Source organism: Vicia villosa, unplaced genomic scaffold (assembly GCF_029867415.1).
Source record: "Vicia villosa cultivar HV-30 ecotype Madison, WI unplaced genomic scaffold, Vvil1.0 ctg.000114F_1_1, whole genome shotgun sequence".
Lineage (NCBI taxonomy): Eukaryota > Viridiplantae > Streptophyta > Magnoliopsida > Fabales > Fabaceae > Vicia > Vicia villosa.
In genome coordinates this window covers 520,856-547,760 of record NW_026705022.1, presented here as the reverse complement: position 1 = coordinate 547,760, position 26,905 = coordinate 520,856, and the positions used below count along the sequence as shown (strand labels likewise).

General features: G+C 30.7%; 3 protein-coding genes across 4 annotated transcripts; 1 reads left to right on the top strand and 2 right to left on the bottom strand.

Moving 5' to 3' along the window:
• Positions 1-1,206: 1,206 nt before the first annotated feature.
• Positions 1,207-2,466, bottom strand: LOC131624343 (GPI-anchored protein LLG1-like). Its single transcript, XM_058895295.1, has 4 exons — positions 2,329-2,466; positions 2,020-2,098; positions 1,857-1,913; positions 1,207-1,650 (listed from the first exon to the last, which is right to left on the bottom strand). Exons 1-4 carry the CDS (start codon positions 2,359-2,361, stop codon positions 1,295-1,297), a joined length of 525 nt encoding a protein of 174 aa, XP_058751278.1. The 5' UTR covers positions 2,362-2,466; the 3' UTR covers positions 1,207-1,294.
• A 9,304-nt stretch (positions 2,467-11,770) lies between these two features.
• LOC131624305 (GPI-anchored protein LLG3-like) lies at positions 11,771-13,515 on the bottom strand. Its single transcript, XM_058895250.1, has 3 exons — positions 13,333-13,515; positions 13,146-13,202; positions 11,771-12,244 (listed from the first exon to the last, which is right to left on the bottom strand). Exons 1-3 carry the CDS (start codon positions 13,412-13,414, stop codon positions 11,892-11,894), a joined length of 492 nt encoding a protein of 163 aa, XP_058751233.1. The 5' UTR covers positions 13,415-13,515; the 3' UTR covers positions 11,771-11,891.
• Positions 13,516-22,421: 8,906 nt separating this feature from the next.
• Positions 22,422-25,979, top strand: LOC131624340 (uncharacterized). Of its 2 annotated transcripts, none has more exons than XM_058895288.1 (5): positions 22,422-22,730; positions 23,006-23,216; positions 23,474-23,649; positions 23,727-24,018; positions 24,617-25,979. In XM_058895288.1, exons 1-5 carry the CDS (start codon positions 22,670-22,672, stop codon positions 24,672-24,674), a joined length of 798 nt encoding a protein of 265 aa, XP_058751271.1. In that variant the 5' UTR covers positions 22,422-22,669; the 3' UTR covers positions 24,675-25,979. The 2 variants fall into 2 exon arrangements, with proteins under 2 accessions (XP_058751271.1, XP_058751272.1); XM_058895289.1 differs by having other exon boundaries at positions 22,427-22,754.
• Positions 25,980-26,905: the final 926 nt, after the last annotated feature.

Genomic DNA, 26,905 nt, shown 5'->3' with positions numbered 1-26,905 from the left:
CTAGAGTATATCTACTACACTTGGCACATCTATCAGTTGGAAAGCAAGCCTACAAAGGTAGAGTATATTGCACCAACATAGATTGTAATGGGAGTTATTTGGCTGAGAGGAATAGCTCGAGAGTTCAAGCCTCAAGATCAGATTACCACATTACATTGTGATAATTATAGTGCATTGCACCAACATAGATTGTAATGGGAGTTATTTGGCTGAGAGGAATAGCTCGAGAGTTCAAGCCTCAAGATCAGATTACCACATTACATTGTGATAATTATAGTGCAATACACTTGACCAAAAATCAAGTCTATCATAAGAGAACTAAACATGTGGACACCGTACTACATTTTGTTAGAGAAATATCCACAAAATGAGTTGTAATTGTTTAGAAAGTTACTACTGAAGATAAGCCATCTCACGATACCAGTAAAGTTATACCAATCAATATGTTCTATTATTGTTTGAACTTGATTCAGCTTAAGTGATCCTAAGTCCACCGTGTGACTAAACCTGTCACTATTGATCTTTCATTGTCATAGTTAGTGGATCAAGTGAAAATTTGTAAGAATTAGTTCATCCAATTATTATGACGTTCATTTTTTTTAACAACTTAACTGTTACGATTCTTATTAAGGTTAAATGACATATACTTTGTATATGTTCTTTAATGTTGATCACGTTGTATTAGCTTTGTAATCTTGAGTACAAAACTATATATAGTGTTTCAAAATTGTAATGTGGAAGATATAACAAAAATGTGGCTATTTCATTCAAATATCTCTTTTTTTCTCTATTCGGTTTTTTAAGTATTTATTGTTAAAGTTCTATCTACTTTAATCTTAAAGTGTTTGATTAATTGTACTCTGATCAAAGATTCATAACAGATCAAATCATTGTAGGTTGTACTGATTTTTATGTTTTTGTAATTTTTCTTTTTTATTAATTTATATGTCATCCAATTAAATCGAAAATGAATGGATTAAACTATGATATAAATGTCTTATTAGTTTGATTTCAAAAAAAATTGTTTGAAGACTCCCAAACTCTCAATATCAAGCTTGTCTAAGGCCAAGCAACGCATACACATTTTGTAATTTGAAATAATTTAAGTAACTAAAAAAATCTATATAGACGAAACAGTAAAGACTAATCTCACAAATTAAATAAGATTATAATGAGTGGCAAAATTAAAATCCACAACTTCAATAATTAATCATTAATAAGTAAATTTTTTTATTATTCAGAAAATAAAATTCTCCATCTTCATACAAGAAAGATGCATCTCACTCTCACAAGTTTAGAAAGTAAATCCCAAAAAACCGATAATTGAAATCAACAACATAGGGTGAGGAGCAGCCACATGAACACTGCTAGAAATATTAGAACTATTGGCTATTTTTACCAAGCTGCAATCAAGACCTTTTTGCCCTTCTCTGCACTCATGGGCAAATAATCCAGGTGGATATTTTCCATTGGCCTTTATGTAACTAAACATAATTGTAGCACAATTAGTTGTCAAGTCATTAATCTCATCAGCAAATGGACAAGCAAATTCTTTGAATGCCTCACAGCAAGCTCTTCGAGGGTATCTTGGACCTTTACATTGGCTTATTATGATTGTGTAGTTCTGGTGTTCAAAATCAACTTCACAAGCTGCAAAATTTGTAAAAATAAAATTATTTAATTATTGGCATTAACATAATGAATATATTTAGTGAAAACAATAAATATTAGAAAATAATAAAATATTATTTATATGAGGAATTATATAAAATAATATTAAAAGTAAAAGTTTTAATTTGGAGAATTATATGAACAATTTTATGGAGAATTATATAAAATAAAAAATTGTTAATTACCTTTCATAGTTTGTAGTAGGGCGCGGCCAGTGAAAGTATTAGACTCAAATATGTCATCTATGCCAAAAAAAAATTAAAACTATATTAAATTAATTTTAAAGATTTTTAATGTCTAAATATTTATATCATAGAAGAAATTCATTAAAAAAGTAAATTAACATACCTGATAGGAATGGAGAAGAGGTTGCCAATGTCATTAGGAGGAAAAAATAGAGAAAAGAAGAGAAGAAGGCATAAGCAACCTTCACCATTTGAGAGATACAAAAATGTTAGTGATACATTAGAATAGATAACACATAAATAAATAATCTTAATAAAATAAAAAATAAAAAATCATGAATTAAATAAATATTCAATTATAAATATAGATTATGGAAGTTTAAAACTTAACACGAAACCATGAACAAAAAAATAAAATGCGTAGATAGAAAAAAAAAAACATTAAGATCATATAAAAATAAATAAATTGTACCTTGAAATAGCAAAAGCAAGTTGAGAAAGCCATGGTTGAAGAAAAAAGAGAACCTAATATATTGGAATGAGCAACAATAGGCACTTCATGAATGAATAATATAATGCAAAACAGATAGTAACTAGCTAGTGACAGATTTTTCCACTTTGCTACAAAGACAAAATATATTTAATGTAGACCTAAGAAAAAAATAAGAAAAAATGGTAAGTAAGTGTCCGTTAACTGAAAAAAGAGTTTAAGTTTTATGGAAGACAGATGAATGCACTTAACAACAAAAAGTTTTCTAAAATAGCATTAATAATTGAATTAGATGATAGGAAGAATAATTTATACGAAATCAAGGCGGTGTGCGGGGAAAGTGATAGCCCTCATAGCTATCATGATGGTGTGATTATCAAGAGGGCAAAAAGGCAGGCTAAAGCCCACCCCTATCTAAGGCCCATAAGTTTGAGGGGAATTCTTTCCTTCTTGGGAGCAGCACTGCTCCATTAACTCTTGAGGAGGAGGGAATCTAAAAGTTCTATGGTGGAGATGTTACGCCTCCCAAGTCTTCCTTGTGGAATGATCCGGGTTTTGATGTTGTCAAGTTTATCAGATACCACCTCTTTTTCTTCGAAGAGTTTCCAAACGACTATAAGGTTCTCAACACCAAGTTGTCCCTCAAGCTATCTGACATGAAGGAGAATTATTTTTTAAGGAGTTTGATGATGGAACATGTCAATAGGGAAAGGCGAGATCATGATAAGAATGAACTAAGAAGAAAGCTCAATCATTATGAGGAGAGTTATGCCAAGGGCTAAGAGCTGCTTGAGTCCTTGCAACTTGAGAAAGAATATTCATGGGTGACTAACTTGGGTGAGACAAAGCTTGAAGCCAGCAAATTGCATGCTTCGGAGGATACTTTGAAGTTATCATAGAAATATTCCCTTCGCTCAAATAAGTATCAGAGGGCGAGGTATCAAAGCTCAAGGATAGATGGTGGCGAACTCTGATACATATTTCAGTCGTATGAAAAAACAAGTGTCCTTCTTCTATCCTATGCTTGATATGAGCTTTTTTATGATATATTCAAGGTTAGTCATGATATCTGAGTGGATTATGAGGAGGTGTCCCTTTCACGACTACAAAAAGATGGCTCGAACTATGCTAAACTATCTCATGTTTTAGTGTCAAATATTATTAACATATCAAGTATTACTTTTCCTTCATTAAACTTTAAGAATCCCTAACAAGAAAGTAACGTTGAAACAACAACCGATGGCTAACAGACCTCACTCCCTGATTCACCAACAAGAAAATAAATTCCACATAAGAATAATATTTTACCCTCATTCTTAAGAATAAAGCCTAAGAATGGTATCCCTAGGTTCGAGAACATCTCTATTGGGGAATACCAAAGAAAGTCGCTAATCGAAAGAGGTGCAATTTCTATGAATCAAGAACACCAATGAGGCTAAATTAATAGAGAAAGTCGATACTAATTGAAAATATGCCAAAATAGGCACAATTTCAATGGGCCAAGAACACCTCAAGGACAAATTAATAGAGAAAGACAATACTAACTAGAAAGATGCCAAAAGATACGCATTAACAGAAAAAGTTTGTATCGACTGAGAAAATAATTCTAAGAGACAGAAATCCAAAAAATACAAGAGAGAATTATCGCATATGAGATGCTACAGAATCATACACACCAAGTGTTAACCAATTACAAGAAGACACAATAAATGACCCCCTAAATTACTTACAAACTAACACACCCTCATTCAATCTGGCCTTCATACACTGTCTAATTAGGGTCCAGACCCAAGGTTAATAAGGTAATAAAAGGGTTTTAAAAAGAGAAATTGAGTTGTCACATCATTAAAACCTCGTGCATTTTCACAAGTGGCTGCCACTTAAAAGTCTAAATATTATATACCAAGTCGAAGAACTTTTGAGCTAAAATCAAATATTCTCCTTTCAAAACAAAGACATGCCTCAATAAGATATTTCCTCAGCTCTACATTATCCAAGGACAAAAAAACAATTTTCTCTCTTGGACCCACAAATTTATGCTAGCCATAATGTCTTTTTAGAATCTCGTTCTTGTGATGAATGGAAGATGCATTTCTCTTTGATTCAATAAGTTGTGCCTCTATTATCATTTTTATCTTCTATAAATATTTCCACTAGGAAATCATATTGATTCTTATCTTTATCTAAGAACTATATTTTCTCCATGAGTTAACCCTTAGTCAACCGATGCTCATAAATAAACCTTTTTTCATATTTTTTCAGAAATGACAAAGATCTTTCTCATGTTTCATCCTTAAATCATAAAGCCGAGTTCAAACACAGCGTTATCGTGTCCCTATCCACCCGAGCTTCAAATCCAGTTTATTCCAAATTAGCGAGAAAGTGTTCCTATCTTAGCGTCTGAGTGCCACCATAAACAAGGAAAGGACAAATAAAGTCATCAATTTGGCTATAAATGGGATACATTTTGGTAATACAAGCTAGTAACCATTGGGCCCCAAATCGACAACCCATGAGGATTCGAATTTAGGGATCAGAGTGTGTATGGCATATGGATCTGAAGGAAGGGTTGTGTTAAATGAGGAATCCATTTCATTGGAAAATGATTAGCAAAACAATCTTCAAACAAATGTACACTTATATAGTACACACATGCTACTTCTCTTATTTATATCACAACATTGAGTAGTTCCATAGCTGGCATGCAAATTATGTCATTAGGGTTTTCATCATTTTATGGATTTGAGCCACTTGATCTGCTATTGCTATTGTTTCACTCACTACATGCACTAAAACTGATCTTTTGGTAGGAGCGAGTGTAGCTCTTATGGTTGGCCACTAGTAGGTATAAGGGATCAATATGAGTCTGAAAGCATCATTCATGATCCAAATAAATTTGAATTTACTTTCCAGATCCAAAACTTTCTAAGGTGCAAGTGAGAACTATTTGTTATACCACTCGATAATATCCCAACAACATGTAGCATCTAAAACATCATGGGTTTGAATTTGAACTCTGCAACATTATTCTCAAGTATAATAATTATGGTCTTCATGACATTAAGATAAAAGATAGAATAATCATTAATACTCTCTGCCTTATCATTTTCAATGCCATTGCCATATTTATTTTCCATAACTCTTTCTTTCTCTTCTTGATCTTATAGTTCCTCTTCAATTTGATTTTTTTCTTCAAAATATAGGGTTCTTGAAACAAATTATGCTCTATTCGAAATCTTTTAAGAACTCCCAATGTTCTTCTTGGCTCAGGGCCAGCTCTGTATTAAGGTGAAATCAACTTATGTATATAGGATCGCTGATGCAACTTGTTATTTTATAGAGATAGAAAAATAACTTAAATGCTCTAATGAGTTATCTGACTATACCAAATGAATAAATGGAAGTTTAATCATACAATCCTGAAAAACGAAGCCAAAAATTTGTTGTGGATAAAACATGTATAAGTACAAATAGTGAAATCATAGAAAGTGATAAGAAAGATATTGATCTTACGAGGATTGTGTTTTAAAATATCATAAGTCATTTGATACAAATAAAGTAATTCACGAGCTAAAAAGATAATATTATTATGTATCATGCAACAATTGTATAAAATAGTAGAACATAAAAGTGATTCCAAGTCATATATTGCAAAGATGTTGGACAATAATTCATTCCCTGATTTCATCTCATGTATGTGGTAGCAAGTCATATATGACCCGAGCTAATCCTTGTAATGTTTATCAACAACATAAAAATATAAAATAGTTTGCTAAGATTATCATATGTCTAAATCATCATTAGCACCATTACACATCAAGTAAAACTTGATCTATTTACCACTATGACTTTAACCCTTTATTTCTAAAGTGATTAAGTAAGCAATTTATATTAATGTTCTATTTAATCATATTAGTTTATGAAATCCATTTACTAAATAATATAGGGTGAGGCATGATGAATGCATCTTTAGATCTATTCTCTTATCAAATTTTCTACATATTCCTCCAAGTTTCTCTTAAATATTTGTACCTTGATGTAATTTTTTTCTTTATTTTTATAATTCTACATTTTGCTACTTGGGTTCACTTCTTGTTATCCAAATAACATAGTTCCAAAAATAAGGAATATTTCTTCTTTGAGGTTGTATTAGGATATTACAGTTTCATGTGCTTGACAACTTTCATTTTTCCAAGTAGATTGTAGTCCTTATCCATTCACATCATCTTAGCATATAACCTCGACATCTAGAAACTTCTTATGTTTCATATTTATTTATGGTGTCACCACTCCAACCAACTTCTTTTGACACTTAAGTCTTCTAGAACAAATTGAGTGAAATAAATCCAATACACATTTTAGGATGAATTCAATTATTTTAGGACTCAATTATTTTGAAATAATTAATCACATTCTTTGACACCTAAGTAACAAGTGAGGAATTCAATTATTTTGGGACTCAAATAAATCACATAATTGGAGTTATCACCTAATACACATTTTCAACATCAATGAAGTTTGTAAATCCACTAAAACTTATGTTTAAGGGTATTTCTTCCAGGACTCGAAAGTCACATTGATCAGGAATCTAGTTGTCTTCCCAAATTCTAGCCGTTTTTCATTCTATATACTCCAAAAACAACCTATGAGAAACTCATATTGATTAGGAATCCAATTGTCTCAATATGTAACTAGGATTCCTACCAAACTTAGCCTTTATGAGGTTTTTCTTTAGGGAAATACTTAATGTTGAGGCACTTAGCTATCAAAGAATCGAGATTCATGAGGGGATTCCATTCCTACTTAACTAACATGGCCAAATTAAAATCGCTTAAGGTCTGAACGCAACCATCATTGAATTTTGGGTGCCGGGTCTTATTTAAGTTATTCTAGTAAGTTTTTTCCAAAGACTTTATTCACCCGACATAAATTACACTACATTTTCTCCATATGACTACCAAAAGGCCATAGTATGAAGGAATATACTCATAATGTCAGTTAGCATGGTCTAAGCCATTGTCTTGATGAGTGTAGCTCTCCAAGAAAAAGAATGAGATTTATATTGATCCACATAGGTAAAGATCCCCAAATATTTGGTTTTATTGTCATTGATAGCATGTTTGAAAAGCTCTTTCAAATAGTTGATGAAAACTTCATGAATGATGTCTTCCTTAAAACTCAACCTGCCATTAACCTTAGTATAAAAGTTATTCCACTATGTTTTTTCTTCTTTTTAAAGATTTTTTGCTGGAAATTTTTACTATTTTGATCTCATTCATTTTGCTAGTGAGTCTTTGTCGGCTGATCCCCCAAGTTTTATCACAAAGATAATTCACCAGTCGAGCTCTTGTGGGTAGGTTCTAATTAAATCATTTGGGATCTTCTATTAAAACTTAAGGATATTTCCCTTCATCTAGCAAAATTACCAAATTGATTCACTCCACAGTAATGAAGAGCATTAAGGTTATCTTCCAATTTATTCTTGGTAATATCCTTGTTATTATTCCAAGTCTTCTAACCACATGTCCTCAAGTTTCTTTGGTCTACTTTACAAAAGTTTGTGCACACTTTTGAACATATTAGAAATAAATATCGGTAAAATAGGACAATGGTCATATTTATGTCTAGTAATGCCAGTAAAATAGGACAATGGTCATATTTATGTCTAGTAATATGAGATTTTAAGCCTGCTCAACTATTGTTAAATTTGAGCTAAAAAAGATATTTTGGCATATCAAATATATGTCAGGAATGTTTTATATGATATTGACACTACACCGAATAGTACTTTTAATGACCAGGGTCGGCCCAAGACATGTTGAGGCCTAAGGTAAAATTAAAATTTAAAAATTTATAAAATATTAAAATTAAATTATTATATTTTATTTTAAACAAATAAACTATGTTTTTATTTATCCAATAAACAAATAAAATTATTGAACGTGTCGTTTATCAATTAGTGGTTTTTTATTCTAGGATAAAAATCAAATGGAAAAACAATTAAAATTGACACAAAACACCGTAAAAACCATACAACAATAAGCAATGTAATTGTTTATGGAATGCATACATATCAGGTTTTAATAACAGACATAATACTAAAAGTACTTATAGCATAGATATTCATCAGGCCTTGTAATGAAAGAAAAATTAGAGGCCCTAGGAAACCGCCTTTGTCGCCTTGCCTTATGACCGGGCCTGTTTATGACGAAGCTTTCATCTCCAACATGCTAAAAAACTGAGAGGATATGTTATGGGAGCGCAATGTTTTATTTTTTTAATAAAATAAACAATATGTTACGTCGGTGTTATACAAAACCGAGGTAACACCACTATAAGTTAGTGTCTTTATTTATTCATAAAAAAATTAATAAACCTGTTACCTTGCTTCGAATCCCCGTTTCTGTATTTAAAACTTTGTTATCAATAAACAAGAATAGTAAATAATAGAAAAACAAATATTTCATTGATAATAATAAACAATAACACAACAAAGAAAACTACTTAACAAATTCAAACTTCTGAGTCCCCTCAACTTCAATATTACTCCTAACTATCCCTAACTTATGGAAAAGTTCAGAAAGAAATTTTCCATAAGGTATAAGGAAAGTCGTTTCCTCCCGAGAAGTATTTATCATTTTCTTCAAGAAGTTGAAAATGGTAAGAGGAAGATTAACTCTCATGTTGTAGATGAGGAATAACAAGAGATGCTTGTCATACCAAGTAAGCGTTTTGAGGTCTTTCTCTCTTAGGCAGAGATTTGCCACTAGAAGTTGAAACCAAAATTTTGCAACAGGGAGTAGAGAAGCAGGATTGGAAATGTTATTTTGTTTTGCATACATTCGGTGAAGTTGGGTTGAATAAACATTGTTATTTTCAAAGTGTTAAACACAACTACCTGTCTCTTGACAATTGATTGTTATTGCAATCAGTGATGGAGTAATGAAGAAATGAGAGTCATTGATATAGGACTGGATGATTTCATCATGACCAGCTAGCACAATGGAGGCATTCATCCAGAACTCTTTAACGAGATTAGTGTATATGAGGCCATGAAGAATTTGAAAGTAATCATTCAACCCCTGTTTGTTAACAACTTTCCTTATTTTAAAACGATCGAAATCATTGAAATCTACATACTTCTCATTGATAATGAACAACAGATTTGCATCCATTTTTGAAATAATAGGACTTTGAAACAAGGAAACAATAAACAAAAAGTTGGTAATGAGACGTTAAAAATATGAAAATATTTTGAAACAATGTTTAAGATCACAACGAGACGTTTAAATAGCTCAAAAGCCTCCTTGATAATCCAAAAGAGACGTTACGAATAGAATATAACTGATCATTGCTATTCTAGTGATATGATTCCAAACCATGCGCGCTACGTCGGTGTTCTAACCTCTCTTTTAATTGTAAATAAATGTTCAAACCCGTAGGTTTTACAAAAAAATAGAGGGAACATTGGAACCACTTTTTTTAATTGTATTTTTATTAGTAAATAAATGTTCTAACCCGTTGATTTTCCAAAAAAACGAGGGAACATTGGAACCTCTATTTTGATTGTATTTTTAATTTGTAAATAAATGTTTTAATTCGTGCGTAATCAAATCCTTGTCGTCCATTCCATGACTATCAACGCTCAAGACATTACCATTAGTGATTCGCATGAAACAAAAATAACTTCCTTTATAAAAGCATTCTGAAACATCATAAAGCCTTTGAAACTATACTCCACTTTAAGATTTGCAACATCATTTTATTTATTTATCTAACCTTTTTTTTGTTCCCCGTAATATTATGCACCCATCGTTTTATATTCCCCAAAATATCAAGGATTTGAAGATCCAATATCATGAAGAGTTTAAGGTTTGCAAGAGTGTTTGCCATGAATAGTTATCTGCGATGGATTGCTAGAGCAGGAGATTATTTGGGTATAAGGTTTGTGTTCTTATTTGAGCAGAAAATTATTTATTTGTCTAGCCTTTTTTTGTCTAACCCTTTTTTTATTTATATAAGAAACATATGCAAGCAAAAGCCATAGAGAATCATTTTATTTGTTTGGAGAATATCAAAGGATTGAAGATCCAACATATGATCTTCATGGACAATTAATTTTTTTAATCTGGGTAAACACTGTAGTTTGTAAACGGTGTAACGAGATTTATTAAAAAAAACTAATGACCCCTCGATTTTTATAATAGACCGAGATAAAAAAGGCGCTAGTTTTTGTAAATAATAAAAGTGCAAAAGATGGGGTTCGAACCCATGCCATAATCAACCCTTTACCTCGGTGATTTAAAAACTGAGGTGTTAAGTCATTAATTTTCATGACGCCCTTCGTTATCTTGATTCTTTTGCTGAAGTAAGATGCATTTCGCGTCCGGCGTTAGAATCACTTTCTGTAATAGTGTGGCATGGAATGTCAAATTTATAAAATTAAATTGATTAAGAAATATTAGGATTAAAAATGTTAAAGAACTAGGATTCAAACTTTTATAAATAAAAAAATACTAATATATTAAAATTATATAAAAATATTAAATAAGACTTACTCAGCTGGTGGAACTTATCCGTTGGTGGAAAATAAGAATTTTGTTAGAGTATAACGAATAATGTACAACATTTATTTTTTTGTTTAATTTTATGTATTTTTTTAGCTATTGTTAAAATTTTAATAAAATAAATAATTCTTTTATTTGTAGGAAAATATAATACGATAAAAAAGAACTAAAACTCATGGATGTAGATCCTCTGCTGCTCTTTCTCTGCAGCTATGGTTCAGCACTAATAATAGCCATTAGAACATGCTATGTTTCTCACTTTTTCAATTAACATATTTTGTTTATTTTTCTCAACCACTAGATTTAGAGCAGAATACATGGCTGCATGCTTTAGGTTGGAGATGATCCATATGCAAAACTCATACGCACAAAACTTCAGGCGTGTTTAAATTTTATTTATTATTTAATAATGGTGATAATTTTAAATTTCATATTTAATCGATGTGGACAACTTTTTAAAAATGAATCATGATAATATTGATAAAATTAATTCTTTTCACAATGAATTATGTGTACAGTATAACAACACAAATTTATCACTTGATGTATATCAAGAATGTGTTTATTCATATAATCATACTATTTATTGTAAAATTGAAATATTAGAAGCGACATGTTTGTTAAGTGATAAAAATATATCTTTTTTAAATTAAGAGATCAAAATGAATTACAAAATTAACATGCAAAATTAAAAAAAATTATTAATGAAACATTGTAAACTATTCATAAGAATTAGATAACTACGATCTTTCTACAATCAATGTTTGATTTTAGGGAATCCATTTTCTGAATCCACACCTTGTACTTTGTAACATAATCATTACACATAAAAACAAAAACATGAACAACTATAAGAATTAATAATTAATATAGTTTTCTTACTTGGTCTTAAAATAACTTCTCCACCATCACACATGAAAGGTGCATCTCACTCATACTCTTACAAACAAGTCTTTTCTTTCTTCACATTTTTTGTCTTCAAAACAAATGGAAAATAAATCCAATAAAACCAACAAATGAAACCATCACCATAGAGTTAGGAGCAGGCACAAGAACACTACTAGAAGTACTATTGTTAACATCTGAACATTCAAGACCTAATTCACCTTCTTTACATTCATTAGCAAATAATCCAGGTGGATATTTTCCATAGAGATTTATGTAACTAAACATAACTTCAGCACAATTAGTTGTCAAATCATTGATGTTATCAACAAATGGACAAGCAAATTGTTTTAATGCATCACAACAAATCTTTGGACGGTATTGTGGTCCTTTACATTGACTTGTTAGGATTGTGAAGTTCTTGCTCTCAAAATCAACAGTGCAAGCTACACAATTAAAACAATGTTATGTTATATTTGGTTAATGAACTGAATCGTGTTGCACAAATAGTTCTAGAATCAAATCAAATAACAAATCAACCGAACCCAAATTGAAGGGAAAAAATGAAAAATGGTACATACAAGTTTAAATTTTTTATTAAAAAAATTTGAAAAAAAAATATAATGGTTCGGCTATTTAACAAATAGTTTGATTTGGAAAAAAATCAAAGAAAAATATAATAGTTCGGTTGAAACATTCAAAAAAGTATAATGGTTCAGTCATTTAACAAATGGTTTGGTACGACTCAGAATTCCTAACCGATATATAAAACCATGTGTTGGTTTGGTTTGATTCTAGGTAAATTGAAATGCTTATGTTCGGTTAGAATGATCTTTTACTATGGTTCGATTCAGTTTTCTAACTAAATTATATTATAAACAACATTATGATATATTTACAATTCAATCATTGAGAAGGTTGAGTATAACACAAATAAAGTGTTACTTTCCTAAATATTTTCTTAAGTATATGTTTAATATCATTGTGAATTTGATGAAATCAAAATGTTCCTATGATTTTGTTAAAAATTTTAAAGTTTAGTTTCTGTTTTCAAAATCATGGTGGTACAGTGATATCACCAAATTCATCGTCATGAAAATAAATACCAAGTTATAATCATATTACTAATGAAATGAGATTATCATATTTTAATTAGTAAAAAACCCCAAATTATGATCAATAGAACCAATATAATTTAGGGTACTTTGTTAATCTTTTATTTTGACATTTGAATTAAAAGAAACTCATATTGAAGATGAATGAAAACCACAAACTACTATCTAGTAACCTATATAAGATAAAACTAGAAATAAAATTAAAAAGAGGCATGATAACAAGTAATTTTACCTTTCTTAGCTTGTAAGAGGGAACGACCAGTGGATGCACCAGAATTAAATATGTCATCTGTGTAAAAAAGTCAAAACCAAATTAAACAAATCTTAACAAATTTCATTATCTATATATTTATAATTTATCAAATGCCACATTATTTCTATGATTGAAAAATGATTTAACATGAAAGAAATTAATGTACTTGATATGTATGAAGAAGATGTGACCAATGTAGCTAGGAGAAAAAAATAGAGAATGGAAGAGAAGAAGGTATATGAACCCATTTTCTCTTTCACTCTCACAACTTTTTGTTATTAAATTTTCTTTATTCCTTTGAAGAGGTGTTTTTTTTCCTTTTTGTTTTTCTTGGTTTTGGAGAGAAGAAAGGAAAATCGGTGACATTGCAAGAATTGTGGTGGAAATGAAATTGGATTGTTTGTTATATTTGACAATGTTTCAATGGCTCTCCGCATGTTACATTAGCATTAGTAGTTATTAGTTTTGATAATGTAACAACCACAAAAATATATTGATGTTCCCTCTTTTAAAATAAAAATATATGTAGTATTTTTTTGGATAAAAATATAACTATAATGGAAGTTATTCATAAGTAAATAAAAATATATTAAAACATTTAATATAATTATTTACTTGCTAATGAGTAATGTTATTAAGGATTACAGTTGAGAAAAAACATGTATGGTTGAGGATTTTATAAAGTTCCTTATCTAAAACTAAGAGTAGATAGAGATTATAAGTAATTAGATGAAGTAACTTATTAGATTATTTCATGTGGTGGCCATACTATATTAAACCCACCAACTTCATTATTTCATATCTTTATGTCATCATTTCTTCCTTCCCTCTTTGTCCGGTTTATCCCTTGTAGAAAAATTAAAAAATCATAAACATATTTGGTTTGTCTAGATTACTTTGTTTGTGCTAAAATCATGACACAACATGTTGTATTACCTTTTTTATATGGGTTAATAGTAATTCACCCCTCTGTAATGTTAGCGAATTTTTCTTTTCCCCTTTCCCTACCTTTTGGCAACGGTTTTTTCAAAAAAATTGTTGCCAAAACCTGTCTTTGGCAACCGTGGGGGGAGTAAACCGAAACACGCTCATATTACAAGGGGTAAAATACTATTAACCCTTTTTATATTGACTTTTATACACACATGGCATATATTATGGGTGTAACATACAAATGAATTTTAAGACTATGAATTGTAAAATGAACTAAAACATAAACATGATCACCTCCATTTTTGTCTCTCTATTTTACATTTCAAACCCTAACAAAGAAAATAATTGAAAATCAATGAAAACCAATTAAGTAGAAGAAGGAAAAGAATTGTGAAAAAAGTTTTGAACTTAAACGAATCATATTGTGTGAGAATCTTAGTCAATTTTAGGTTTCACAGTTTAGTGTTGCTCAGTTCATCTTGCTTCCATTTTCTAGTTTTAGCAACTGTGAAGGATAAGGTAAACATCCCTTAAATATTTATACTTATAGAAGTGAGGGTGATGTTAAATAAGTAATGTTTGATGATACTAAATAAGAGAGAATCATTCAAGTTAAATATGGATTTGGAGTAATGGAAGTGAATCCATCACCTAATGGACCTAATAGAGTTGAAACCAATGAAAAATTCTTTAGAATAAAGATATATGGTTCTAGGTCTAATGAAGAAAATAATTTCAAAAATGAAAGTGAAAGTAATTGTTCCTATTAGAGCTACTAGTATAAGTATCCAATGAAGGAAAAAGTCCAAAAAAAAAGATTAATATGGTTTTTATTTGAGTGAAGGTAGCTCATACCCAAATGACTCTAATGAGGAAAAAGCTCATAAGTATGAGAAGTTTAGGAAATAATAACTAAGTAGGAAATATGAGTTCATGATGGGTATTGCATTTAATTCTCTTGCAAAATTTAAAGATAGTATCATTGAGTGATCAATATTAAATGAAAGTGATGTTTATGTTACCAAATGTGATTTTTTGATAATAACATTTTAAAATATTTTAATGCCACAATTTTAAATTATATGGGTTAAACCTATCTAGACAATGTGCAAGTGGGCTAGAAATTATTTAATGACTAACATGATATTTTCTAAGAAAAAACATGAGAAATAAAACCATAATAATATGCTTATGCATTGGAAAAAGAGTATATAAAGAAGTATTTTTTTAGTGGTTAGTGAACACCATCTTGTTCTCTGGCGATAAAGAGTGGCAGGTTACACATTCATTTGATAAACATTCGTTTATAGTTGATGTTAGAAAATTAATACTATTTCTAATTTCTAAGATTTCATATGCATCTCTTGTAGGCATGTTATTGCATCATTAAACTATAGAACATAAAACTATGGGTTGTATGTATACCAATATTAGCAACTCAAACATATGCATTATTCTATAGATATTAAATGAGTCCAATGGTTGGTGTGGGTATGTGGCCTAGAGTGAAGGTTGTTGAACTTTACCACCTCTATACAAGAAGGGCCCTAGTAGGACTAAGAAAATTTGAATATGGTAAAAATTTGAGGGTGGATCTAGAATGAGGTGATATGATGTGCAATACAGACGCACAAAATGTGATAGATTTGGAGACATTTCAAGAAAGTGTAAGAACACAACTCAAGATCCAAACGCATTGAATATAAATGTACATACATTTTTATTGTGTGTTTATAATGTCATTATCTTGTTACTTTTGTCCTCATTGTTACTTACCAATGATTTATAGAGGAAAGAATCAAGGAAATCAATTAAGACAATTGATGATGATGGTGACACTGCAAATGATATAACTAATGAAAATGTAATTGATAACATTGGCGTCACTACAAATTTGATAACAATACCACTACAAATATAATAAATGACGTCACTGCAACTAATGTCATTGATGTTACTACTCAGGCTCGGCCCTGTGCCTGTGCAACCTGCTCCACAACACAGGGCCTCACAATCACGAGGGCCTCATAATTTAAGTATACTATGGTTAATAAGGCACTAGATAATGATATATTTTTTAGGAAGAATATATCCTTCTCATGAAAGATTACCACTTTAATCTATTGTAAAAAAAATTATAAAGGTTACCACTTTTTATGTATTAACATATTAAATAGTAAATTAATTTATTTTAAATTAAATAATTATGATTACATTTATAATAAATGAACAAATTAAGTTATTAACAACTTGTTTTAGTATAATTTAATATAGTATTTATAATATTTTATAATCTTTCCTACTAATTCAATTTTCTCGTTTAAATCCTAATAAAAATTTTATATAATTTTTTTAAAAAAATATTAATATATGTTTTGTATAAAAGATTTATATTTGTAAATTGTACACATCACTTCACAATTCTTATGATGTATCTAAATTTTGATGACTTCATAAATGTAAAAATTTTAAAATTTAAATTTGTGAATGTTCATATTTTGTATAAATATGAATTGAAACAATGATTTAATGTCTAAAAGATGATACTGATAAAAAATATGTAAATCACATTTATATATATATATATATATATATATATATATATATATATATATATATATATATATATATATATTAAATTTCTACAAAAATGTTCTTTTTAAATATATTATTTTATCTAATTTTTAATATTATTTATAATTTAAATATATAATGATTTAAAATAATAATTTTTTATTAGAGGACCTATTTAAAAAAATATAACAAGGTCTCTATATTGTTTGGGCCGGCCCTGTTACTACTGCATCATATACAAATGCAATTGCAACAAATGTATCACATATCAATAGATAATTGTTGGATGATTTAGATGATAATATGTTTAGCTAATAAAAAGTGAAGAAAAATCCAATAGTTGGTAGTGTCGTGACTAAATTGGATCATTCGTTGAATCAATAGTTGCTTCTTTTTAACACATTTGAATTTTATTCACTTTAAATGTATTTTTGGGTACACCGGTGTTTTCCATTTTAATTGAATTTTTTAAAATAAATAAAACATTATGGAAATATATGCAATATACATTGTCTCAAATGATATGTTCACAATTATACATTGTGGCACATTACAAAAAATAGAACTATAATGAAAAATGAGATAAATATAAGTGATTTAAAAGGAAGGGGGAATCTTAATCACTCGCCCTATTGTTTCAACATCTCTAAAATTTTCATTTTGGGTTTTCAATTGTATTTAAAACAAACATCCTCATTACTTGTTCACATCAATATGTAGGCAAATTTCTTCCACTTGAATTACCGACATATGATGTTTTACTTCCCCCATTTAGAATAAATATGATTTGATTTGAATATAAAAAATATGAGGATTCAGAACACCTGAACATAACACATAGCAGAAAAACATGAGCTTTGATGGTTTCCATTGTGTTTTTTAAGACCGAATGAAGTAAAAATAAGGAGAAAGAAAAGTGGAGGAATATATGATTTATAATACCACATGTATGTCACACCCATTAAAATTGTCATATTTGTAAACAAAATATAACATATCATATCATAATTTTTGGATAATAAGATGCCATAAAAGAATAAAAAACAAAATAATCTTAAATTTTAAAAATTTATTAAAAGGCACATTATGTTAAACTATAACTCAAAGAGGATAAATCCCTTATATATATATATATATATATATATATATATATATATATATATATATATATATATATATATATATATATATATATATATATATATATATATATATAGAGCATATCAAGTGAGAGCATTTTTAAATGAGAGATGAGAGGAAGAAATATCAACCATTGGATTCATCAAGAAAGAGAAATTAATAGCCTCATTAATGTAGTATATCGTGCCCCAAGAAGTTGTAGCTTACGTAAAAATGAGGAAGGCCAACATGGGGCCAAAAGGGGGGTACCCAACGAAGCTATCAACCATTTGAAAGGGGCCATAAAGCTGTCTGAGTGACAGCCCTTTTGGTTGGACTTTTTTCACCCGAACTCTTTTCCACTTGCCTAGTAGATAGGGAGAATGTGCCCCATTATAACGGGCTAAATGAGCATGTCAAAGAAGGAATAAATCATTTATCCTAATGAACTAGTACTTGAGGGGAAATAAATTCCCCCAACTCATGCCTATATGCCTCTATAAATACCTCAGTCTTAGAGTTAAAGAGATAGATCATAACTTACCCAGCACAATGCATAAACACAAATCCTCTCAACTCATGTGAATTGTCACTCTCTTACCACCATAAACATCACCAAACAAGATCTATCATCACTATGACCAAGCCCTAACCACCGTTAACTACAAAGGCCTCTAGTTATCCCTTATCCGCGCAGAGATATCACATACTCCTATACATTTTGACAAGTATAGTGACATTTACCATGGGGCCCGATAAAACTAACTGGTCGTAACAGATCTTATTAACAATCTTGTTCTACTCACTTTGATTGACAATGGTAGTATTGGCTCCGTTTAATTTAATAAAGTTTTAGTTTTTTTCCTATTATATGTTGTCTTATGTGTTTCACATGTCAATGTTTTCAATGTCAACAAAATTGTATCTTTATAAGAGAATCACACTTCCTAGGAAATATAAAGGATAATGGCGCCGCAAAAGGGGTCACTAAACAAAGTGGCCTAGTTGTAATGGAAAAAAATAGTAAAAAAATGTGTAAACCTATATGCGGCGACAAGAAAGGACAAGGAGAATTGTTCTAAAATAGAAATCTCGCCGATGTTCATGCACTTGGGATTTAGGTAATGTCAGATCTCCTATCGCTGGATAAGAGAGCTACGTCATTGCCACTCTTAAGTCGCTAGGGAGATCCAAGGGCCTCTAGCAAAGTCCAAAGTCCTCGAAGAGATATATATACTACTAGTAAATTCTAAAACTCAATTGAAGGGTTGTACGCAACTCTGCTGCCTCAGTTAAACGATGAATGATTCTCTCTCAGCTATGTTGCCACCATCGAAAGATAAGGCTTGTAACAATTATAATTTATAATAATTATGAACATATGTGTGTTCCAAAATGACAAGAAAATGTTAAAGTGAATATTATTTTGAATTCAAAAATAGGCAACACTTGTGAAGTGTTGCAGTAAGAAATTTGTATTTTTAATTTGGAAATAGGCAACTCTTCGTGAAGTTTGTATTTTGGATTCAAAAATAGGAAACACTTTGCGAAGTGTTGTAGAATGTAATTTGAAAACTGTTGTTGTAGGCGAAACAATGCAAAGATTGAAAAGTGTTGTTCTAGACAAAACAATGCAACATTTAGCAAAAATGTTACTGAAAGTGTGTGTTTCTTCAAGGGTCGTAACCTTATGAAGCAACACCAGTTTGGCATATAAATTGAGCATTCTGGATTCAAAAAAACATATTAGAAAAGATTATCCTCTTCACACAAAATTCTAAATTTCATCTTATCTACATTTGAGTTTTCATTGGTCTTGTACAAACTCGAGTATAGGCTGAACTATCATGGGTATTCCTTGGTACAAACTCTTGCACAATTTGAGAGTGTTTGAAATACTATAAAGAAAATGATTCATTCACGATTCTAGCCTCAATCCATTTAATTTTCAAGTAATTTTCTAACAATCTTATAACATTTACTTAATGACAACCGAGACTTTTATTTCAAGCATCAAATGATGAATTGTTGTATCATGGACACATTCTGAACACACGAAGAAACTATTATAAATTCGGGTACGTATTTATCATTTCTCATATAAATTAGAGCATTGGAAAATCGTAATATTAAGATCCTAAATAAAATTTACCTAACAGTTGTTATCAAAACGGGTTACTGATATTATGATTTTTGAATAATGATTAATAGATATGAACCGTAATTTAAATTAAATATCGTTCATGTACAAAATTCATGCTCCAGATAGTAACTTTTTAAAGTTCCCTGATAATAATTTTAGTGTATATTATATCTTATCATCTAATATTTCCGTACTGGATTTTGCTTTCATTTATAAGGCTCAGGCTACGGTGAGAGACCTTAATATGTCTCTTACGTAAGTGAATGTTGTTTTTTTTCTTCAAATTTTAAACAATCTATAACGGCGGTTAGTAACCCCCAATAAAGAAAACCTCCACTAAATAACTCCAAAACATGATGAACAATAATGAACCGTAAATATAAAAACATTGAAATAGTGAGGGTTTTTTAATCCCACAAAACAACCCCTGCTAAAATAATTACAGTATATTTTTTAATTGCTACAGGACATTTAAGTTTTGGAATAGCGGGAGTTTTAAACCCCGACAACATACTGAAAAGTAAACAAAAAAGAGGATTTCACGTGATAGCAATAATGTATAGACGACGCCCATTTATAATAGCAATAACGTATATTATAACTTGTTATTTATAGTATTTGATTTATTTTGGCTTTATATAAATGTTGTATGGCTCCGCATTAGGCCTAATAGGCCGCCTATCGTGAGCATTGTACTCAGAAGGTATGTAGGCCCAGGATGTTACGTCTTGCCGAACATAATTTTAAAATAAACAAACTTTTTTCTTTTGCACATAATTTCTTTTAACAACACAGATTTTCAAAAAAGTTCATGTGGAGTACCACAGATGTAGGGGTGTTAATACCTTCCCCTTACATAATCAACACCCGTATCTAGAATCTCTTTTTGTTGTTTTTGTTAAAAAAAAATCTTTGGGTTTATTTCACTCTTTTCCCATTTCCTTTAGAAACAATAAAGCACAGTGGCGACTTTCACTAAAATAATGAGTCAAGTCAATCCATAGTTTTGATCTCAATTTTCTCCCGCTACAGTTAGTGGAAAGGTAAATTGATTTTGATTGATTAATGGAAAGGTGAAAAAACAAATGTTGATTGATTAATGGTATATGAGTCCCGAAAAAATTGATGTTGATTGATTGAAGGCAAAGAAGAAAGTAAACTTAGAAAAATAGTCATGTGGATTAATTAGATGATTAATTGATTACTCTTTTAGCCTTTTATAGGGTGTAATTTTGAAATTGAAAAGGAGTTTATATCTATTCATTGGTAGTGGATTGATAGTTGATATCCACACTAGATTAGACACAACAAATTTTTGTACTTATAATTCACATTTAACATTGACTACAATTTATCTTCTCATGCATATCTTATCTTTATCCATTATTTGCTTCTCATTACTTGTAGTCATCATTTATTAAACTTGTGTCATACTTTAATTTTGTCTAGACATTTTATGTTCATCTTCTTTTACTACTTTCGCTTTTATGCTTAAGTTGGTTTCTCGCATTTCTAAACCGATATTCTTGTTGTGATCGCTATTTTAGATTTACTTTTGCCAATTTTTCATATTTCCAACAATTAAAAATCATCTTTTTAAAAAATGTCAAGTTTTTGTTTTTTAGCATTTCATTTCCTTTTATTTTGCATATATATATATATATATATATATATATATATATATATATATATATATATATATATATATATATATATATATATATATATATATATATAGGAGGGATCAAATTACACCCGAAGAGTTACACCACGAGTTACACTCGTTCAAAAACTACATTTCAAATTAATATTTTTTAAATTCAACCGTTGGATTGAAACATAATATCATATAGATCATACCTATAAAGTTTGAGCTTAATCTATAATGATTTACTATATGATCAAGATATCCAAAGATTAACGTCAAAATGAGCTTTCATATAACGTTAATTTTGATGTAATTAAATGACATAGTAAATTATTATAGATTAAGCTCAAACTTTATAGGTATGATCTATATGATATTATGTTTCAATCCAACGGTTGAATTTAAAAAATATTAATTCAAAATGTAGTTATTGAATGAGTGTAACTCGTGGTGTAACTTTTCGGGTGTAATTTGATTCCTCCTCATATATATATATATATATATATATATATATATATATATATATATATATATATATATATATATTCTTAAAAATATAATTCTTAAACTTAAACAAATAAGAGACTAATACTAAAAAAAAAAAAGTACTAGAGAGATTTATCTTTCAAGCATACTTTGAATAAGTTATTATTTTTTTAAATCCTTGCTTTCCAAGGAGAAGGCTTTTTCGATTCAAGTAAAGTTTTCCCAATGCACAAAGCATTTTTTAATAAAAGTATTTATATTATCCGAGAATTCAAAATTAGGTTTATCTTGAATTTTAATGGAAATTTTATCAACAGAATAAATTAGCCGTTTTCTCAATTGCAGAAGAACCGTTTCTCTTCCACTTGTTCAGAACAACTTCCGGTTCGTCGGTATAACCGCAAAACCGAACGGTTCACACCGGTTCTTTAACATTTTCGATCCGATAGCTGAATCAAACCGGTTATCTTAACAGTTCCCGCTTGGACCAGTACGACCAGCCGGTCCAAACCGATTTTGAAACGCTGAAACAAAAACAAGGTACAAAACTGAAACAAACTCAAGTATACAAAACGGCATGTCGTGTAATTGTCAACGCGGATGATGATACAAGGACGGTTTCTTCTCAACACTCCCTTCTTGCCCAATTTCTTCTTTCGAGGTGCAGTTTTGTCACACAACCACTGTTAGTCTCTTATTATCCTTCTTTTTCTTTTCACCATTTTATCAAACACTTGGTGGGTCATATATATGCCACTTGTGTTCATTCTTCAAATTTGAAATTCAGCAAAAAAACAATGTTTACTTTATGTGGTATTGTGTTTTTGGTGGTCAAGTTTAACCAATTCTAATTCTACATGTTGAATTTTGAGATTGTTAAAGCTATTGTTGTGTGATAGTACTGACTGAACTGAACCAATGGCACTGATGTTTCAGGAAGTTTGCAACATAATCAAAGGATTAGAAGGGGTTTATCCAAAAACATGGCTTGGAGTATGGAAAGATGTGACTTGGGTCTTGATGATAAGATTGGAGTTGTTCATCCTGCAACAGAGGCTTATGCTGCAGAGGCAGTTCAAGCTTTGAAAGCTGGGAAGGTTATTGCAGTTCCCACTGATACACTATATGGATTTGCTTGTGATGCTTGGTATGCTATTTTCATGTAACCTTGCAATTCTTCATGTTTTGTTTTCGTGAGTCTCGCTTGTATGTGTTTAACTGCTTTGTCTAAAATCTCATTCGCACTGCACATTTAGCACCAACATCTCTGAAAAAAGGCGTGCATGTGTCAATGACGTGACACCGACATGACAATGACACTTGTGATAATCATTCAAATTTTTTTCAATTTATTTTTGAATGATTAGTAATTACCTCTTATCTTTTGTTGGGGCTTATTGGCAGCCTGTTGGAAGCAGTTAACAGGATTTATGAGATTAAAGGCCGTAAACATACAAGCCCGTTAGCTATTTGTGTTGGTGACGTATCAGACATAAACCGTTTTGCTCTAACCGATCATTTACCTCATGGTCTGCTTGATTCTCTCCTCCCTGGGCCTGTCACAGTTGTACTAAAACGAGGTTTGTATGTCAAACTTTGTCTGTGTGTGAGTGTATGTGTAACTGGAAATGAGTTATTCTATGCTTGAATGTTACAGGAGAATCAAGTGCTCTTGAACGATCTTTGAACCCGGGATTTGATAGTATAGGAGTTAGAGTTCCCGATTGCAATTTCATTAGGCTCATTGCCCGTGGTTCAGGAACTGCCTTGGCCCTTACCAGTGCAAACCTAAGTGGACAACCAAGTAGTGTTTGCATCAAAGATTTTGAAAAACTATGGGAACACTGTGCTTCTGTTTATGATGGCGGGACGCTTCCATCCGGCCGTGCAGGTTCAACCGTTGTGGATCTCAGTAAACCATACAAATACAAGATTCTTAGACCTGGAAGGTATTTTGGCTAAACTTATTTTTCCTGCATTCTTTTAAAGGATGGACTATACTATTATGTCAGATGCAGGTGCTAAAATATATTTCTTCTACATAATCTTGTTTATTTAATTTAGGATGAACATTGTGGGATTTTTATATTCTAATACTTCACCATAGATATCTAAAAATAAATGATACTAGATTCATCTACCACGAACACTGTTTCAGTATTATAAAAATGTACACCGGACACAATACTATCACCACGAACACTGTTCATAATTTGAAAAAAATGAAATTAATTGAATAAAGTCACATTTTTCGGTGTTAGGCAACAAACACACATTCAATATGAAGTGCTGTGTTACATAACTTAGGTGACCTTACATCTGAAAATGTATATAAATCACAATCATCATAATTTTGAAGCCTTTGAAGTAATAGAAATGGGTCAAAACTACATGTGAGCTGCATGTTTGATAATTAAGGATGTTACTTGATTGAAAGAAACCAGTTCTTTGATTATTATGTACTACATTTGATATTTTACAAATATAAATTTTGTGTTGTCGCATACAAGTTCATTAATTGTGTTCTTGTTCACCTGGAATTTGCAGCGCAAAGGAAGAGACAGTTGCCATATTGGAGAAGCATGGTTTTGTTGAGACGGTGTAACCGCTGAAATTAGTTATGATCCATTTGTAGTTCCACGTTATAGGCGTAAATTTTCACTTGCAAAAACCAATTCTTTCGCATGGACATGCGAGAATATATATCTTCCGGCTTGCTTTTTTCTTTAACCGCATATAAGTTACGCCACAGGATCTCTGGGGCGCAAGAACTTACACTTGGCATTGTTGGAAATACTCGATGTCTAAGTTGCACTAGGCTTTGTGGCTTTATGTCATGTTTTAAAAGCTCATATATTATGTAATAGTGAATCAGTTTTTTCTGAGAACCTATCATGCTACAAAGTAATAGTGATAATTATCTCAGTTTATGAAAATGATATCAATGGGAAACTGAACAATTTTCTTAATGGTTCACTTTTGCAATTGTTCTTTACTGTTGATAAGATACATTATGACCATACTAGATTATAAATTGGTGGACTGCTGCTGTATTTGTAACATGTTAGATACATAAGGCAATCACTAGATATCGATGCTTAACCATGTTATGTTGTGCATCATGTATTACGACACTTGATAGCGTAGAGTTAGAGATGTAAACGCACCGTATTTGGGTGAATCCAACCACAATCAATCTATAGTGCAAAATCAACAAGACTCAAATCAAAGTTGAATTGATATTTGTGAGCTTCTCATGACTAAGCTAGTGGCTGCTGAACTTATTGTGTATAGAGTAGGGAATTTAATCTTTTGTTACTAATTTACTACACATCTACATGAGACTACAATGTACAGTTTATGAATATAGCTTTTCTTGCTATGGAATTTCTGTTTGTTTATTTGTACTGATATACTGATGAATATGTCCGTACTTCAAAACAAGAAAGCTTTTTGGCTTTATTTTTTTTAGGCTTGGGTGAGACAATGATTTTTTTTTTCGGGTTGAAATGAAAGACAAGGATTGAGGAAATGTGTTTGTTGGTTTGTCTTAGAGTTTGATTATTGATGTATAGCAGATTGTCTAAGAGAATTTTCTGATGACTTTTCACTCGGTCGATGTTCCAACAAATAATTCTCCGGTTCTGCAACATCAAAAGTCAAATCATTCTTAAGAAACATCCTACCAAAATGGACACTGGCAGATATTGATAAAGTGAATGCATCAACTCTGGAAGTTTCCTCTTCAGGCCCTTGAAAAAGGCCTCCGATCTCAAGATCATTGCCACTTGGTAAAATATTTACTCCTACGATGAAAAGAGCCCCATCATTGCCATTAGAAGAAATTGGACATTCAAACACAAAATCCACTCATGGTGGAAATGGAAGTCTAGGTGGTGGTTCTCTGAGTGTAAGAATTTAAGCAATGCTTTCCATTTCTCGTATACAAAAAATAGTATTACACCATTTTAACCTGTTAGTTTCTTTTTGCAGAAAAAAGATATTTGACGTAAGATAGCGTGCTCTCTTTCAATGCCTGCCAACAAGGACAAAAGTCGAAGGAGGATGGATTCATTTTTTTGCATCGTTCCTTCTACTACTTGAGTAAAGGAAGGAAATGAATTGTTGAGCACGTCTCAGACAAAAGATACTGATAGAGTATATATCTTATTATTAGATACTGGTAGAGTATATATCTTATAATTAACACCTCCATCTGCTTCATGAAAAGTGGAAGAATTTTATTTTCAAAATGCTTTCTTGGTTCAAAGATTGAGAATGCTGATGATAGCTGAAGAAGAGGCAGTGTGTAAAATTTGTCTGGTTGAATTTTACAAAGGTGAACTTGCTTTGGCTCGCCAAGAATGTGCGATAAAATGTTTTAGTATAATAAAGGGTAATAAGACTTGTGATGTCTGCAAAGAGGATGTTAGAAACCTTCCTGTCACTCTATTACGCATCCAAAGAGTTTGAAATAGGGTTACTACTTACTCGAGCAAGTAGATCTAAGCTCGAAGATGTAAACAGGTACAGGCACGTCTCCCTTTTAATGTTAAAGATAGATTTGAATTGTGTGCACTATGACTTCACATAGTTATCCACATCTGGACCATTTGATCAAGATCACGCATCTAGATTTTGTTGACGGGTGTGTGGGGTCGCAAAGTTGTGACTGCATACAACCCTGATTCAATAAAGAACATTTTTTATTTCTAATCAATGAATGAGTTTAGGCTATAAGCTTCAATCTGGCGCTTCATGGATATAATTCAATCTTCAAGAATCATGAACCATTTTATTTGTCAATGTCAGCATTTTGGCCTATTTTTGTTTTCT